The sequence below is a fragment of the Odocoileus virginianus genome, chromosome 2, assembly GCF_023699985.2.
Source record: "Odocoileus virginianus isolate 20LAN1187 ecotype Illinois chromosome 2, Ovbor_1.2, whole genome shotgun sequence".
Lineage (NCBI taxonomy): Eukaryota > Metazoa > Chordata > Mammalia > Artiodactyla > Cervidae > Odocoileus > Odocoileus virginianus.
In genome coordinates, this window is record NC_069675.1 from 41,947,283 (window position 1) to 41,961,863 (window position 14,581).

At 44.3% G+C, this 14,581-nt stretch overlaps 2 protein-coding genes and 1 pseudogene across 2 annotated transcripts in view; 2 read left to right on the forward strand and 1 right to left on the reverse strand.

The window, feature by feature from the left end:
• The first annotated feature begins 2,055 nt into the window (after nt 1-2,055).
• Nucleotides 2,056-3,256, forward strand: LOC110148261 (glyceraldehyde-3-phosphate dehydrogenase-like; annotated as a pseudogene).
• Nucleotides 3,257-6,612: 3,356 nt separating this feature from the next.
• Nucleotides 6,613-14,581, forward strand: part of EVA1A (eva-1 homolog A, regulator of programmed cell death) — a 79,675-nt gene continuing 71,706 nt past the window's right edge. The window contains exons 1-2 of the mRNA XM_070472703.1: nt 6,613-6,632; nt 9,302-9,642. Of these exons, the coding sequence (XP_070328804.1) occupies nt 6,613-6,632; nt 9,302-9,642 (361 nt within the window). The remainder of the gene's footprint in view (nt 6,633-9,301; nt 9,643-14,581) is intronic.
• Nucleotides 12,660-14,408, reverse strand: LOC139039049 (COMM domain-containing protein 10). Its single transcript, XM_070478881.1, has one exon. It carries the CDS (start codon nt 14,365-14,367, stop codon nt 13,759-13,761), a length of 609 nt encoding a protein of 202 aa, XP_070334982.1. The 5' UTR covers nt 14,368-14,408; the 3' UTR covers nt 12,660-13,758.

The following is a 14,581-nucleotide window of genomic DNA, read 5'->3' on the forward strand; positions in this document are numbered from 1 at the left end:
TGTGACATGCGGCTGGGTGTTATCATGAGAAGAATTGGGCCCATTCTTTTGACCCATGTTGGCTGCAGGCATTGTAGTTTTCAGTGCATCTCATCAATTTGCTAAGCATACTTCTCAGATGTAATGGTTTTCTTGGGATTCAGAAAGCTGTAGTGGGTCAAACAGGCAGCAGACCACCAAACAGTGACCATGGCCTTTTTTGGGTGCAACGTTTGGCTTTGGGAAGTGCTTTGGAGCTTCTTCTCAGTCCAACCACTGAGCTGGTTGTCTCCAGTTGTATAAAAATCTCCTTTTCATAGCACGTCATAATCTGATGGAGAAATGGTTCTCTCTCATTGCATAGAATAAGAGAAGATGAAACTTCAAAACAACAACTTTTTTGATTTTCAGTCAGCTCATAAGGTACCCACTTATCGAGCTCTTTCACCTTTCCAATTTGCTTCAAATGCTAAACAACCACAGAAGTGCTGACATTGAGTTCTTTGGCAACTTCTCGTAAGAGGATCAGCTTAAATAGTCTTCTCAGTTGGTCATTATCAACTTCTGATGGCCAGCCACTACGCTCCTTATCTTCAAGGCTCATGTCTCCTTTGAAAACTTCTTGAACCACCAGTGCAGTATCTGTTTGTTAGCAGCTCCTGGGCCAAATGTATCATTGATATTGCAAGTTGTCTCTGCTTCTTTAAGATCCATTTTGAACTCAAGAAAATCTCTCAAATTTGCTTGTTTGACTAACATCATTTCCCTAATCCAAAATAAATGTAAAATAAACAGCAAGTAATAAATAATAAGCAAGTAATGTCACTAGCAAAAAAACATAAAATGAGAAATGCACATTAAAATGATGTATAATATAACCACATTTAATTTAAGAATATAACCCAATATCAAACAGCAAATTTCAACAATGCAAAATCATGATTATTTTTGCACCAACCTAAATATCTATCATATGACTAGCATCATTTCAGTGGGAAGTTATGAAGTGAATTTAAATGTCACCTGGTTAATGACTCCATGGGCCTTAATGTAAATTTTATCAGTTTTCCAGGGAGTGTAAAGGTAAAAGTGAAAAGGTGGATTTTTTAAAAAATAGGGAAAAAAGGAAGCAAGAAACAAAGAGAAAGAAATTGTCTTGCATCCTGTAATATTTTAAATAATATTTGAAGCAATGTTCAATATTAAACAAGATTATTTAAACAATAATCTTACTTTTATTAATATTAATAAATATGAAAAGACTATAGGGTAGAACATTTTTAAAAATTCTCAGCTTCTTGATTTTCCTAATGTGACATCATTAATGGTGACTGTTGCATCACTGATGCAATGGACATGAGTTTGACCAAGCTCCGGGAAATGGTGAAGAACAGGGAAGCTTGGTGTCCAGCAGTCCATGGGGTTGCAAGGAATTGGACAGGGCTGAGTGACTGAACAACAAAAGTCATGAGGCAATTTCTTTTGTCTTTGGTTTACATGTTTACATTACTGTCTTGCTCTGACTCTTAGAGATCATTTACTACTTCTGAAATTATAAGTGCTTGATGTATGAATGCTTCTTGTAAATAGCAGTGTCATAAGAGAAAGGACAAGAATTCTGGTTTCAATCATTTGTACTTTCTTAGGACAGAACAAGATTTCCTACTCTTCAACATGTGTTGATGACCTCACCTGCTCAAGACTGAGATAAGTCCAGGGATTTTTGTTAGTTTGGTGTTATCTTAACATGCTTCAGTCAAGAGGGAGATTTTGATATTTTCCTTTTCTTGATGACTTCTGGTGATCATCCATTACTAAACAGAGCACCTTATTGTTTGCCTCATCTGTTAGGACCTAGGCTTTGTCTCTGCCTTTCCTAGAGAAATGCTTCTTAATCCTGACTGTAATTTTAATTACCTGCAGAGGTTAAAAACATGGGCTCCACCCCTAGAGATTCTGATTCAATTGATTTGGAGCCCAGCTTGCAATTTTAAAATATTCTCCAGCTCTCTGCTCCTGCCCATTTGACAGATAGCCGCAACATGCCTGCTGTGCCAGCCGCATCCCTGAGACAAGATGGTGAAGGTCGGAGTGAAGGATTCAGCTGCATTGAGTGCCTGGTCACCAGGGCTGCTTTTGATTCTGGCAAAGTGGACATTGTCACCATCAATGACCCCTTCATTGACCTTCACTACATGGTCTATATGTTCCAGTATGATTCCACCCACGGCAAGTTCCACAGCACAGTCAAGGTGGAGAAAGGGAAGCCCGTCATCAATGGAAAGGCCATCACCATCTTCCAGGAGCGAGATCCCACCAGCATCAAGGGGGGTGATGCTGGTGTTGAGTACGTGATGGAGTCCACTGGGGTCTTCACTACCATGGAGAAGGCTGGGGCTCACTTGAAGGGTGGCACCAAGAGGGTCATCATCTCTGAGCCTTCTGCTGATGCCCCCATGTTTGTGATGGGCGTGAACCATGAGAAGTATAACACCACCCTCAAGACTGTCAGCAACACCTCCTGCACCACCAACTGCTTAGTCCCCCAGCCAAGGTCATCCATGACCTCCACTTTGGCATCGTGGAGGGACTCATGACCACTGTCCACACCATCACTGCCACCCAGAAGACTGTGGATGGCCCCTCCGGGAAGCTGTGGCATGATAGCTGAGGGGCTGCCCAGAACATCATCTCTGCTTCTACTGGCGCTGCCAAGGCCGTGGGCAAGGTCATCCCTGAGCACAATGGGAAGCTCACTAGCATGGCCTTCTGCGTCTCCACCCACAACGTGTCTGTTGTAGATCTGACCTGCCGCCTGGAGAAGCCTGCCAAGTATGATGAAATCAAGAAGGTGGTGAAGCAGGCGTCAGAGGGCCCCCTCAAGGGCATTCTAGGCTACATTGAGGACTAGGTTGTCTCCTGCGACTTCAAAAGCAACACTCACTTTTCTACCTTCGATGCTGGAGCTGGCATTGCCCTCAACGACCACTTCGTCAAGCTCGTTTCCTGGTACGACAATGGATTCGGCTATAGCAACAGGGTGGTGGACCTCATGGCCCACATGGCCTCCAAGGAGTAAGGTCCCCAGACCCCAGCAGGAGCACGAGAGGAAGAGAGAGTTCCTCAGCTGCTGGGGAGTCCTTGGCCCACCTCGATCCTCGCAACACTAAGAATCTCCTGACCTCCACACAGTTTCCATCCCCAAGGCACTGAGGAAGGGGAGGGGCTTAGGGAGCACTGCCTTGTCCTGCACCATCAATAAAAGTACCCTATACCCCCCAAAATAAATAAATAATAAAATAAAATATTCTCCAGGTTAGGAGTGAGTGTAGCATGCCTCTGGTGTCTAGGAAAATTCTTTGTGAAGGCAGGTAGTCTCCAGGAAATGGCAGATAAATTGAACCACATTGGTAAATAGGCTAGAGAGGCCAGATGATTTTGAGTGAGGACATGTCTGGACCTATTTCACTGCAAGCATAGTGCAGCATCTTACTTACATCATTTGAGGGTAAAATCATAGGGGCTTGAAGGTCTCACTTTAGATTCATTGCCCCCTTTGGGTGTTGTGCCTTAATTTCCTCTTCAGTAAAATGAAAATAACCAAAGTTTGAGGTCATAGTTTTGTTTGAGGCAAAAACCAGTATCAGTAAAGTTTCGCCACAATGAGCTTTGTGTAAAATCATCAAATTGCAGTATGCAAACACAGATGAGAGTCTGGGAGGTGGAAGCAGCAAAACTGTGTCTGGGGTCCTTGTTTAAGTTGATTGACAGGGATCCACAATGATGTGGACTTGGAATCTCCTACTAAATCCTAGCATCATGACATTAGTGTTGCTGAAGAAATGCTACAGCCTCCGCTGACTGAGGGTTAAAACTACCACTTCTTTTTTGTGTTAAAAAATGGTGGTGGGGGGGCTCTGAGGACTATGTTCAGTCATTATAGTCTTATCAGACTCTTTACAACCCTATGGACTATAGCCTGCCAGGCTCCTCTATTCATAGGATTCTCTAGGCAAGAATACTGGAGTGGGTTGCCATTTCTTTCTCCTGAGGATCTTCCCAACTCAGGTATCGAACCCTCATTTCTTATGTCTCCTGCATTGGCAGGCATGTTCTTTACCACTAGCGCCACCAGGAAGCCCATGGGACTGGATCTCTTCCATGAGTCAAGATGTCCTGCTGCTAACCAGGACACCAGTGTGCAGGATGGTGGAGCCTTGCTCTTAACCACCAGCACCTTGGGAGCCTAGCATACTCTGCAGGGAGGCCCAAGCTTGTTGACATTCACATCAGCAAGAGTGCTTACAGCGAGAGCTTAGTTCACAGCTCTGGGCCTGGACCCATGCATGTAGTTACTTCAGATTCTGCTTTCCCAGGATGAACACTTTTCCTCTTCTAATTCCCCACCCCTGCCTATAACTGGAGTCACAGGCCATGTCTGTGAGTATAGACTCCCTCCTGCTTCTGCTCCTACCTGGATCATCCTATGGTTCTCAACCCCAGATTGTGTTTCTATTTAACTCAGCCTTAAGGCCAGTCCAGCAGTTCCATAACCAGGGGATTAGCTTCATAAGATAGCCACTGAGTATCTGCCATGGTCTAGGATACAGACTTAATAGACCCTCCTCACATTCAGTCTAAAGTCTTAAATTATACATAATGCCAGATGGCACTAGTGGTAAAGAACCCATCTGCCAGTACAGGAGACATAAGAGACACAGGTTCGATCCCTGGATTGGGAAGATCCACTGGAGGAGGGCATGACAACCCACTCCAGTATCCTTGCCTGGAGAATCCCATGGACAGAGGAGCCTGATCAGCTACAGTCCATGGGGTCACAAAGAGTTGGACACATCTGAAGCAACTAAGCACGCATGCACAGACATGGAAAAAGAGGATTCCCTCTTTTATGATAGTTGTGCTATTAATGAAGTGCCGAACCCTCTCATCTTGGGATAAATCTCCCCATTATATTTGGCTTCTCATCACAGTCTATAGTTTCTCTCTCCTCATCTCAGTTATGGAGGATCAAGCCATGCATTGCTTGCTTGCTTGCTAAGTTGCTTCAGTCATGTCCGACTCTTTGCGACCCTATGGACTGTAACCTACCAGGCTCCTCTGTCCATGGGATTCTCCAGGCAAGCATACTGGAGTGGGTAGCCATGCCCTCCTCTAGGAGATCTTCCTAACCCAGGGATTGAACCCATGTCTCTTACGTCTCTTGCATTGTAGGTGGATTCTTAACTGCTGAGCCACAGAGGAAGCCCCAAGCCATGCATAGTGTTTTGGTAAATGGGCAATCAAGGACAACTTATTTTACATATGGGAAAAAGGGGGACAGAGAGTTTTGATGAAGTATAACTGTGACAAGTGAATGGGATCTGAAATAAGAACTCTTGTTTCTATCAAAATGGTGGTATGGGGGTAAAAGGGTGGTGATCAATGTGAACAATGGTGGTGGTCAAGTGTACCACTTGAGAAACTTGGATTGCAGGGACAAACAAATCTTCATTTAATGACATCTCAGTTTTCTCATTTATAAAACATGAAAACAAGAGTACTCAACATGGCAGGATGCTGTGAGGGTTAGGAAAAATATATGTGAAAAGAACTGCAGCAGGGTTTGGCTTTTGTAAGTAAGTAAGGCAGTAAGTGCAAACAGGTGCAACCACGAGGTGGGTAGCTTTGAAGAGTCCCTTTTCAAGGCTTAACCATATAGTCCAGAGATCTCTTGAGATAGCTTCTGGGAGCATTGATTCCTATAGGGCCCTGGAGCAGTCACTCCAAAGCCCTTCCCTTAGGTTGGTCTCTATGGAAGCATTCTCTTTGAAGAGTGACCCCTAAGACCCCCAAGAGGGCTCTCTGGCCACATATGCCCAGTTGCACAACCAGAGGCAGGGGCTGCCCCAGATGCTGCCCTAGGGGTTGCCCTCATCCCTTTATATCTATGATTTCTGAAATTAACTGGACTGTATAAGTTCAACAGTATCTTCTTCATTATAATGAAATGAGGTTATCCTAAGCAGAGTATTTAGCTCAATGCCTGGTGTATACTAAGCATTCAACAAAGGTTTTTTTTTTTTGTCGTTTTTTAGTTGCTAAGTTGTGTCTGACTCTTTGCAAATCCATGGACTGTAGTCCACAAGGCTCCTCTTTCCATGGGACTTCCCAGGCAAGAACACTGGAGTGGGTTGCCTCTTCTTTCTCCAGGGGATCTTCCCCACCCAGGGATTGAATCCACATCTCCTGTGTTAGCTGCTGGATTCTTTACTGCTGAGCCACCAGGGAATAGTTTTAAATCCTAAACTAGGTTTATGGGTCCAAGTGCTTCCAAATTCCAGAGTCCTTCCTTTAGATTAGGAAGGGCCAATTCTGGGTTAGGGCCAGTTCATGGAAAGTCTATACCACCATTATGAATTATATTTTTTCATTCGTATATTTATTTATACATTTAGTACACATTTACTGAGCATCACTTATGTGTGTTGCTCTTGCTCAGCACACAATTCTCTGATCTCTGGTGCTTATAAATGGCAGTTGCACACAGAGTGTTTTACCAGGAAAACCCACCTCTGAACATCACTTTTCCATTTACCTGCTGATAAAGATAGCAAATTAGAAGGAGCTCCGAACATGGCACCTTTCAAGCCAAGGTGTGAAATCTAGAGTTAGTCATGTGTGTATTTTACAGATAAGAAACTGAGGCCTGAGAGGCCAGAGGCCCCAAGTTTGGAACAGTATTTCAGAGGCCATCTGAGGCTAGAATCTGATTCCCTGATTAGTTTAGGAAATAAAGGCCCTTTCCAGCAGACTGGTTGCCTCTGTACAAGGGTGAGATAATTGGTCTTTACATTGTCATTTACACAAAGGTGTTCTTTTTTTCTGAAGAGGTGCCCTTCAAGGTTAAATGAAATAGCATTTGAATAAGTCTAAAACAGTGGTTTTTAAATCTGACTGTATTAGATCATCTGAAAAGCATTTTTAAAACACTGATTTTGGAGCCCCACCCCAGACCAACTAAATAAGCATTTGTGGGAGCAGGGGTCTGGGGGCCTCCTATTGTTTTTTAAAGCTCTCCAGGTGTTTCTCATTAAAAAGCTCCACAGTCTAATTAATACCCAATCATTCTTATACACAGTCAGTGGTCTAGAGATCAGTGCTTCGGAAATTCTAATGCACATTTGCATTATCTGGGATCTTGTTAAAATTTAGATTCTGATTCAGTAGGTCAAATGGGGCTGGAAAGTTCCCATTTGCAACAAACTCTCAGTTCATGTTAATAATGCCAGTCCCCAGATCACACTTGAAATCGCATCCCCAGAAGGTGCTCTGGATTCTGGTCATCCACTAGTCACCAGTTTGTCCAGCCAGAGGCCTGGAAATTGCCTCTTTACTTCACCCACTCATCTGTACCCCATCAGCTCTTGGTCACTAGTTCTTGTCAATGCCAGCCCACTGTTCTCTGTAGCTTGTCAACTTAAATGCACAACATGGGAATTGCAAGTTTTATCTGCAGTAAAGTGAGAACTGCAACCAGGAGACAGCACCTCAGATAGCTTTGAGAAACTACTCCAAAGAGGCGGGGGGCGGGGTGGGGGGAGGAAGGTCAGTATATATGATTTTTTGTGAACAAGGAATAAAATGCAATCAAACATATTATTTTTCCAGAAGGTTTCTATTAGTCTCGTGAAGCCTTCTCTAGTCCTGAGGAACAGTGTCACCATGAAGGATTTTAGTGTTCTAGATAGGAGGAGATGTAAGAATTGGGCTCATAAAAATCAGCTCCTGAGAATATCTATTTGAAGACCTGTCCTGTCAGTTTTCCTGGGGCACAGATTGCCTCGTTTATGCTCCTCACCCTGAACTCCTTTAGGGGATGTTGAAAGTCAGCAGCAACGAATGATTTAATCCTTGTAGAGGTAAATGGCAAGCACCCATGTATGTGTGTTTGTGTGTGTGTGCTGAGTCAGGCAGTCATGTCCAACTCTTCGTGACCTCCAAAGACTGTAGTCCGCCAGGCTCCTCTGTCCATGGGATTATCCAGGCAAAACTACTGGAGTGGGTTGCCATTTCCTTCTCCAGGTTATCTTCCCAACCCAGGAACTGAACCCGTGTCTCTTGAGTCTTCTGCATTGGTAGGTGGATTCTTTAGCCCTAGTGCCACCTGGGAAGCCCAATCACCCATGGCAAGTGCCAATCTGTAGTTGACAAGTTCTTAATTCTTTCTTGGTAGACTGGTCACCATTCTCTTCCCCATTCATCTACCGTCACTCCCCATCCTGGCTGTGTTCTCTGATAGACCACCTCCTGATGGGGGTTTTCCATTCCTTCTTAGCTCTGTGCATGCCTTTTTTACTCTGTACAAAGCTCTTCCAGTACTTGACCTATCTTGTAAGAGACCACAGAAATCCTTGGGCCTCTATCTGCACTAGACACATATCACAATTGTCCAGGAACAACATGCCCTACTGGTTCTTTTCTAAGTTCCTAGAGCCCTGCTCAGCACTTATCAGGCTCTTAAATAAAACAGTCCTTGAATCTAAGAAAGAAAATACCAAATTTGAATGAGCAAAACCAAACAAAGACATCAAATATTCTCCTCATCAAAATGAACATTCTTTCGAGATTACGCATTAGGTTTTAAACACCCCCAATGGGGGGGGGAAAGTAGCTTAATAGGGGCTCAGGTATGTCCCTGGTGGTTCAGTGATTCAGATTCTGGGCTTCCACAGCAGGGGGCACAGGTTGGCTATCTGGTCCTGGAACTAAGACCCCAGATAGGGAACTAAGATCAGAAAAAGGAAACAAAACAAAACAAAACACTCCCCACACAAAAAAGAGCTCAAAGCAAGCGACAGGACAGGAAGGAGAGGATGGGATGCTGGAAGCAGCTTGGAGGTCAGCTTTTAAATCTGGACTGGTCCCAGCAAGGGCGCCTCTCATAGCTCGGTTGGTAAAGAATCTACCTGCAATGCAGGAGACCCCGGTTGGATTTATAGGTCAGGAAGATCCCCTGGGGAAGGGATAGATTACCCACTCCAGGATTCTGGCCTGGAGAGTTCCATGGACTGTATGGTTCATGGGGTCGCAAAGAGTCGGACACGACTGAGCGACCTTCACTTTTTTTCTTTCCTCCCAACAGGGGAAAAGGGAAGAGCTCTGGGCCAGGGTGGGGACAGCCCACGGTGAACCTTTCAGGGCCCTGGAGACTGTTAGGAGTGCGCGGAGTAGGCAGGAGTTTCGGAGCTTGAACTATCTTGCTGCGGAGGGAGGCGCCGCGAGCCGCAGCCATTCAGGTTTCAGGTCTTTCCAGCGCCCTTAGGGTAGGTTTGGGGAAGGGGAGGGGAAGGGAGGGCAGGTCCAGAGCAGAGTGGGTGGAGTGGAGGGGGCAGACTGAAGGAAATGAGACAACCTTTTCCTCCCACCGAATCGTGATCCTCCTGCGTCTGCTGGGGTTACCACCGCCGCCCGTGAGCGCCCAGGCCGGGACCGCGTGCCCACAGGTCTCCCCTGGGGTTTCTTTCCGAACCGCCAGTGCCAGCCCCAACCTTGGCCACAGCTTTGCTGCGTCCTCCTCTCAGGGATCGGCTCCCGGTCCCCCGGCTCCGCCCCCAGCACCCGGAGCCAGGACCCCGGAAGTGCGCGCTGGCGGCTCCGGCGAAGGTAAGCGTTGCGGTTGTGCGCGCTCAGGGTGTAGGGGCGCCTGGCATCCCCAGCGGGTCGTGGCCTGCCCTGAACACCCCTGCTTCGGAAACACGTAGAGCACTTCTGACCTGAGGAGGCTGCTTTTTTCCTGACCCCCTGCCCAGGTGTTGTATCCTGGGTACCCCCAAGGAACTTTGCTTACTGGCGCTTTTCTCTTTCTTCTTCTCACTTTCCTGTTGCTTCCTACCCCGCATCCCTGCTTCTTTTTCTGGATGCAAGAAGTCTCTGCTGCTTGCCTGTGGAGCCTGGCTTCCGAGAGCGAATCCTTCCCTAATCTCTGCGCCTGTCTCCTCCTCTGCCTCCGGGACCAGGGGCTTAGTTCCCAGCCAGCGACTGTGACCTTGGACCTGCCAGGTCCGAAATGTCCTTGGCTTTAGTTGATTTCGTTTTGTTGTTCAGTGGCTCAGTCGTGTCCGACTCTTTGCGACCCCGCGGACTGCAGCACACCAGGCTTCCCTGTCCCTGACCTTCACCATCCCCCAGAGCTTGCTCAAACTCATGTCCACTGAGTCAGTGATGCCATCCAACCATCTCGTCCTCTGTTGTCCCCTTCTCCTCCTGCCTTCAATGTTTCCCAGCATCAGGGTCTTTTCCAGTGAGTTGGCTCTTCCCATTAGGTGGCCAAAGTATTGGAGCTTCAGCCTCAGTTCTTCCAATGAATATTCTGGGTTGATTTCCTTTAGGATTGACTGGTTTGATCTCCTTGTAGTCCAAAAGACTCTTAAGAGTCCTCTCCAACATTACAGTTCAAAAGCATCATTTCTTCCATGCTCAGCCTTCTTTATGGTCCAACTCTCACATTCATACATGACTACTTAAAAAACCATAGCCTAGTTTTATGAATGTTTTAAGCCAGCTTTTTCACTCTCCTCTGTCACCCTCATCAAGAGGCTCTTTAGTTCCCCTTCGCTTTCTGCCAGAAGGGTGGTGTCATCTGCATATCTGACATTTACCAGACTCCTTTCCAGGAACTCAGCCTGCTACATGCTTTTGGTGGCTCCCGAAATAAAAATGGATGGGGGGGGGGGTGCGGTGTGTGAAAAGGTAGTTGGTGGTCCCTAAATCCTTAGAGGGGATGCTCTGCTCATGGAGAGGAGTGTAGTCAGCTTCTTGCAGTTCTGACTGGGTTTCCCAAGGATTAGGGTGTGGGGGAGGGGATGAGCACTGAATGTGGGATTCGAGGGTGGAGGGTGGAGGTAAGGAGGCTGATTTGGAAGGAGAGGGAAGGAAACCATTTTGTGTAAGCTTGCCATTTTGTTCTTATTAACTACCTGAGTTCTCACATCAAGCCTCTGAGTCGGGACTCCTATCCCTATTTTACAAAGGGGCAAAGTGAGATGCACAGAGGGTGAGTAATGCTGCCAAGGTTATGCAGATGGGAAGGGATCCAGCCAGGATTTGGGAATCAGCTGGTTTGTACCAAGCATACCCACATCCTACCCTGCAAAGAGTTCCTCTGTCCAGTTTGAGCAGAATACCAACACCTATCCCTGGGTCATACTACATGGGACCAGGCTTTTTACTTTTTGAGCAAATACATCTTGATTCTATTCAAATCCAAATGATTTATCTAGTACCTACTATCCTCACAATTCAGTGGAAAGCACTGAAATTTCAGCTTGAAACCTCACTCTTGTATCTTCTGCCCGTCATCCAGTCTGTCATCAAATATGTAATTCTTCCCCAGAAGGATGTCTTGGGTCTCTCTCCCCAAAAGACTGTGAGGCTTGTTGGCTAACCTAAACCCTAGAGTGGGACCACTAGCATTTAAATCCTGCATGAGGTCTTACTGTAGTTTTCTGTGTCTGGAAAGTAGGGATGGGAGGATTTGAAGCCGAGGCTGTCAACTAGAGTTTCGGTTTTGCCTCCCAAATGGTATCCGGCAATTTCTGGAAACATTTTTGGCTCTTAACATGCAAGTGTTAGTGTCCTCCCACCTCCAGGTGACAGAAGAGATGAGAATCTGCACGTGTTTTATGAGCACCAAGGTAGATCCTGTGCATATTAAAATTTGAGAATCACTGTCTCAGAGAATAAAATCTAACCTCAGACATTGGCCTACATGCCTCTTCACATTGGCCTCAATTTACCTTCTCAAATTCATCTCATGACACTTCCTGTATGCACTTTCTATTCCACCCAACTTCCTATTCTTTTGGCATTCTAGGTCTTGACTGTTTGGAACGCCTGTCTTTCTCCATGGCTGGCAAATTCCTCATTATTCTTTGAGACCAGATCTCAAGTCCCATGCTGGGTGAAGCATAATTCAGCCCCTGCAGGTGGTTTCGTTTTATCCCTCCCTGCTACCCCATCCCCAGCCCTCCTCTCCCATTTTTTCTTTTAATGTAACTCTCTTGTAGTGTCCACTGTGCTTTATAGGGATCTCTTGTTCATCCCCTGACTGGTCTCTACCTGGAACCTAGCACAGTGCTGTCCTCATGCTGGTGGTTAAATTTGCAAGCTTTGGAATCAGGCTGCCTGCATCCAAATTCTAGTTCTGCCACTTTGTGGCCTTGAGACATTGACTCAGTCTCTCAAAACCTTGTTAACAAAATAAGAAGAAGTAGTCGGCCTTCTCTGTGGACGAGTGTTATTAACTAGTGGGATAATAATTGTTCATATTAGCACTGAGTGCCAGGACAGGGTTCAATTTTAGCATTTTATATTTTTTTTTTTTTTTTTTTTTTTAATATTTACCAAAATGTTTATAGCAGTCAGGTACGTTCCTCTGGGGACCAGCAGAACAGTGCATAAAAATATAAGATAGGTCCTGCAAGCTATATACAGAAACAAATCCTATTACATTATAAAAGTGTCTTCCAGATATGCTATCGATGGAAGTTTGAGTTTAACAACTTTTCAAATCAATCAACTATGGATAGCCACTATAATATTTACATTCTGAAATAATCCAAACACCTAATCCTTCTAAGCAACAACATACAAACACACATATAAATAAATAAGGGCATAAATTCCATATACTGAACATTTATTTGGGAGACGTTTAACATTTGTATTACTCAGACACCTCATATAAGGACTGTGATTTGAATCCAAAGGCTCTGTTAAGTCATATTTGAATATCTCTACTGTCCTCACTTTCTCTCATTTTCTCCTTCTCTCCTGTTTTCCTTCTTTCCTCCCTCCCTTGCTGTCTGCCTGTCTCCCTAGAAAAAATACAGTACAGACTTTTCATTCATAAAAACTTCAAGTGATTATTTTATGCAGGCAACTATACTCATAAGTATATATAGCCATAGCAAAAAATACTGTGCACTTTAGTTCAACTAATTTTAAGACATTAAAATCTCATTGATTGAAATTAATTACCATATTTACAGAAAGAGAATATAAAAATGTTTTAAAAATTTAAGGATATTCATTTAGCACTCATTACAATTATTTTTACTCATGATCTGAATCTGTGTCCTATGCTATGAAATGAATTACTATTAATTTGCAGTACAAAGAAAAGCACACAAAAATGTAAACTGTTATTAAATCATTAAACTCAGAGAAAAAAATTAAAGCATGCAGAGATGCTCATTAGAGTTGACTCATAAACTAGTACTAGCTTTCTTTAAAATTTCAAAATATACTCATTATATTCAAGGGAAAAAAGGCCATAATGTATTTAATTGAATGTGGCTACTGTCTTATGTTTATTAATGTAATTAATGACATTCTGTGTTCTAAGGTATACATTATATTGTATCCACAGATCCTCCTTAATACACCAAAGTATCATCAAGTATGTAAAAAATAAACAGGTCAGGCAATAAAGCAAAAATAAGCAGTAAAAACCACATGATGGCCACTTTTGTTTCCTTTAAAACAACGTTCTTAAACAACTGCTTGCTTTTGTCACACAGAACTAGAGAATGTATATTAGAACATCGGTACTCAGAACAATGATCTTCCTCAGCTGTTATTTGTCTAAGAAGCAATAAGCCATATAATTTACAAGGAGAAAGCGACTGAATCCTTCAGAAAACACAACCTGGCAGTTAATCTTCAAAGCAAAATAAGGAGGTGGCAGAAGTGTGATAGAGAAACCAGTCTTCAAGAACATCATGTAAGGGAATCCAGCTGTGCTTGTATGGTCTCTAGCTTGTTATAGAAATCAAACAATTCCTTGTGACTGAATTCCACAAGAACTTTCTGCAGGCTCTTCGAATCTTCATTGCTCACTGCCAGCTGTAGCACAGCTTGAGGAGATTTTAGTTTTGCTTCGGCAGAGTGAGCCATCTGAAGGTTAAGCTGCCATCCGACCGTCTCGAGCTTGTGGGGAGCAAGAATCCTCTGCCTGAATTTTTCAATTGTTTCTTGACCCATAGAAGACCAAGCACTGGCAAAAGCTTCTGCTTTGTCTTGTCTAAGATGAATGTTCTCCAACTGCTGCTGCAAAGCGGCCGGCTTCACGTTGTGATACACTGCCTGTTCTAAAATGAATGATATTGTTTCAAGAACTAGGTGAAGATCTTGTTTCTCTAGAGAAAATGCAACTTGAAGTTTTTCTTCCTCTTCTTCGCTGAAACTATTTTCAGCCTTCAGGTGAAGTTTTTGAAGAATTCGGGTGAGCAGTCGTGGAAATCTTCCTATATCTATTTCATTTATCAAGGACACTGCTTTTTTCATGCTGGGGCTCTCCCGCAGGATCAGCGCCGCGGACGCCGCCATCCTTGAAGCTCCCTACTAGCCCTCAGCATTTTATATTTTTACTAATTTAATTTTTATGAGGACCCTATTAAGTTAGTACTAGTGTTACCCTATTTTCCAGGCAAAGAAATGATATCCCGGGAAGCTAAGCAGTTTGCCCAAAGTCACACAGCTAATGTAGACCAGGATTCACCGGACATCTGGATTGTAAAACACATTCTGGTAAAGGGCTTAA

What these genes read in the sequence shown, in the direction of transcription:
- LOC139039049 (XM_070478881.1), bottom strand. Translation starts at nt 14,367, where the DNA reads ATGGCGGCGTCCGCGGCGCTGATCCTGCGGGAGAGCCCCAGCATGAAA.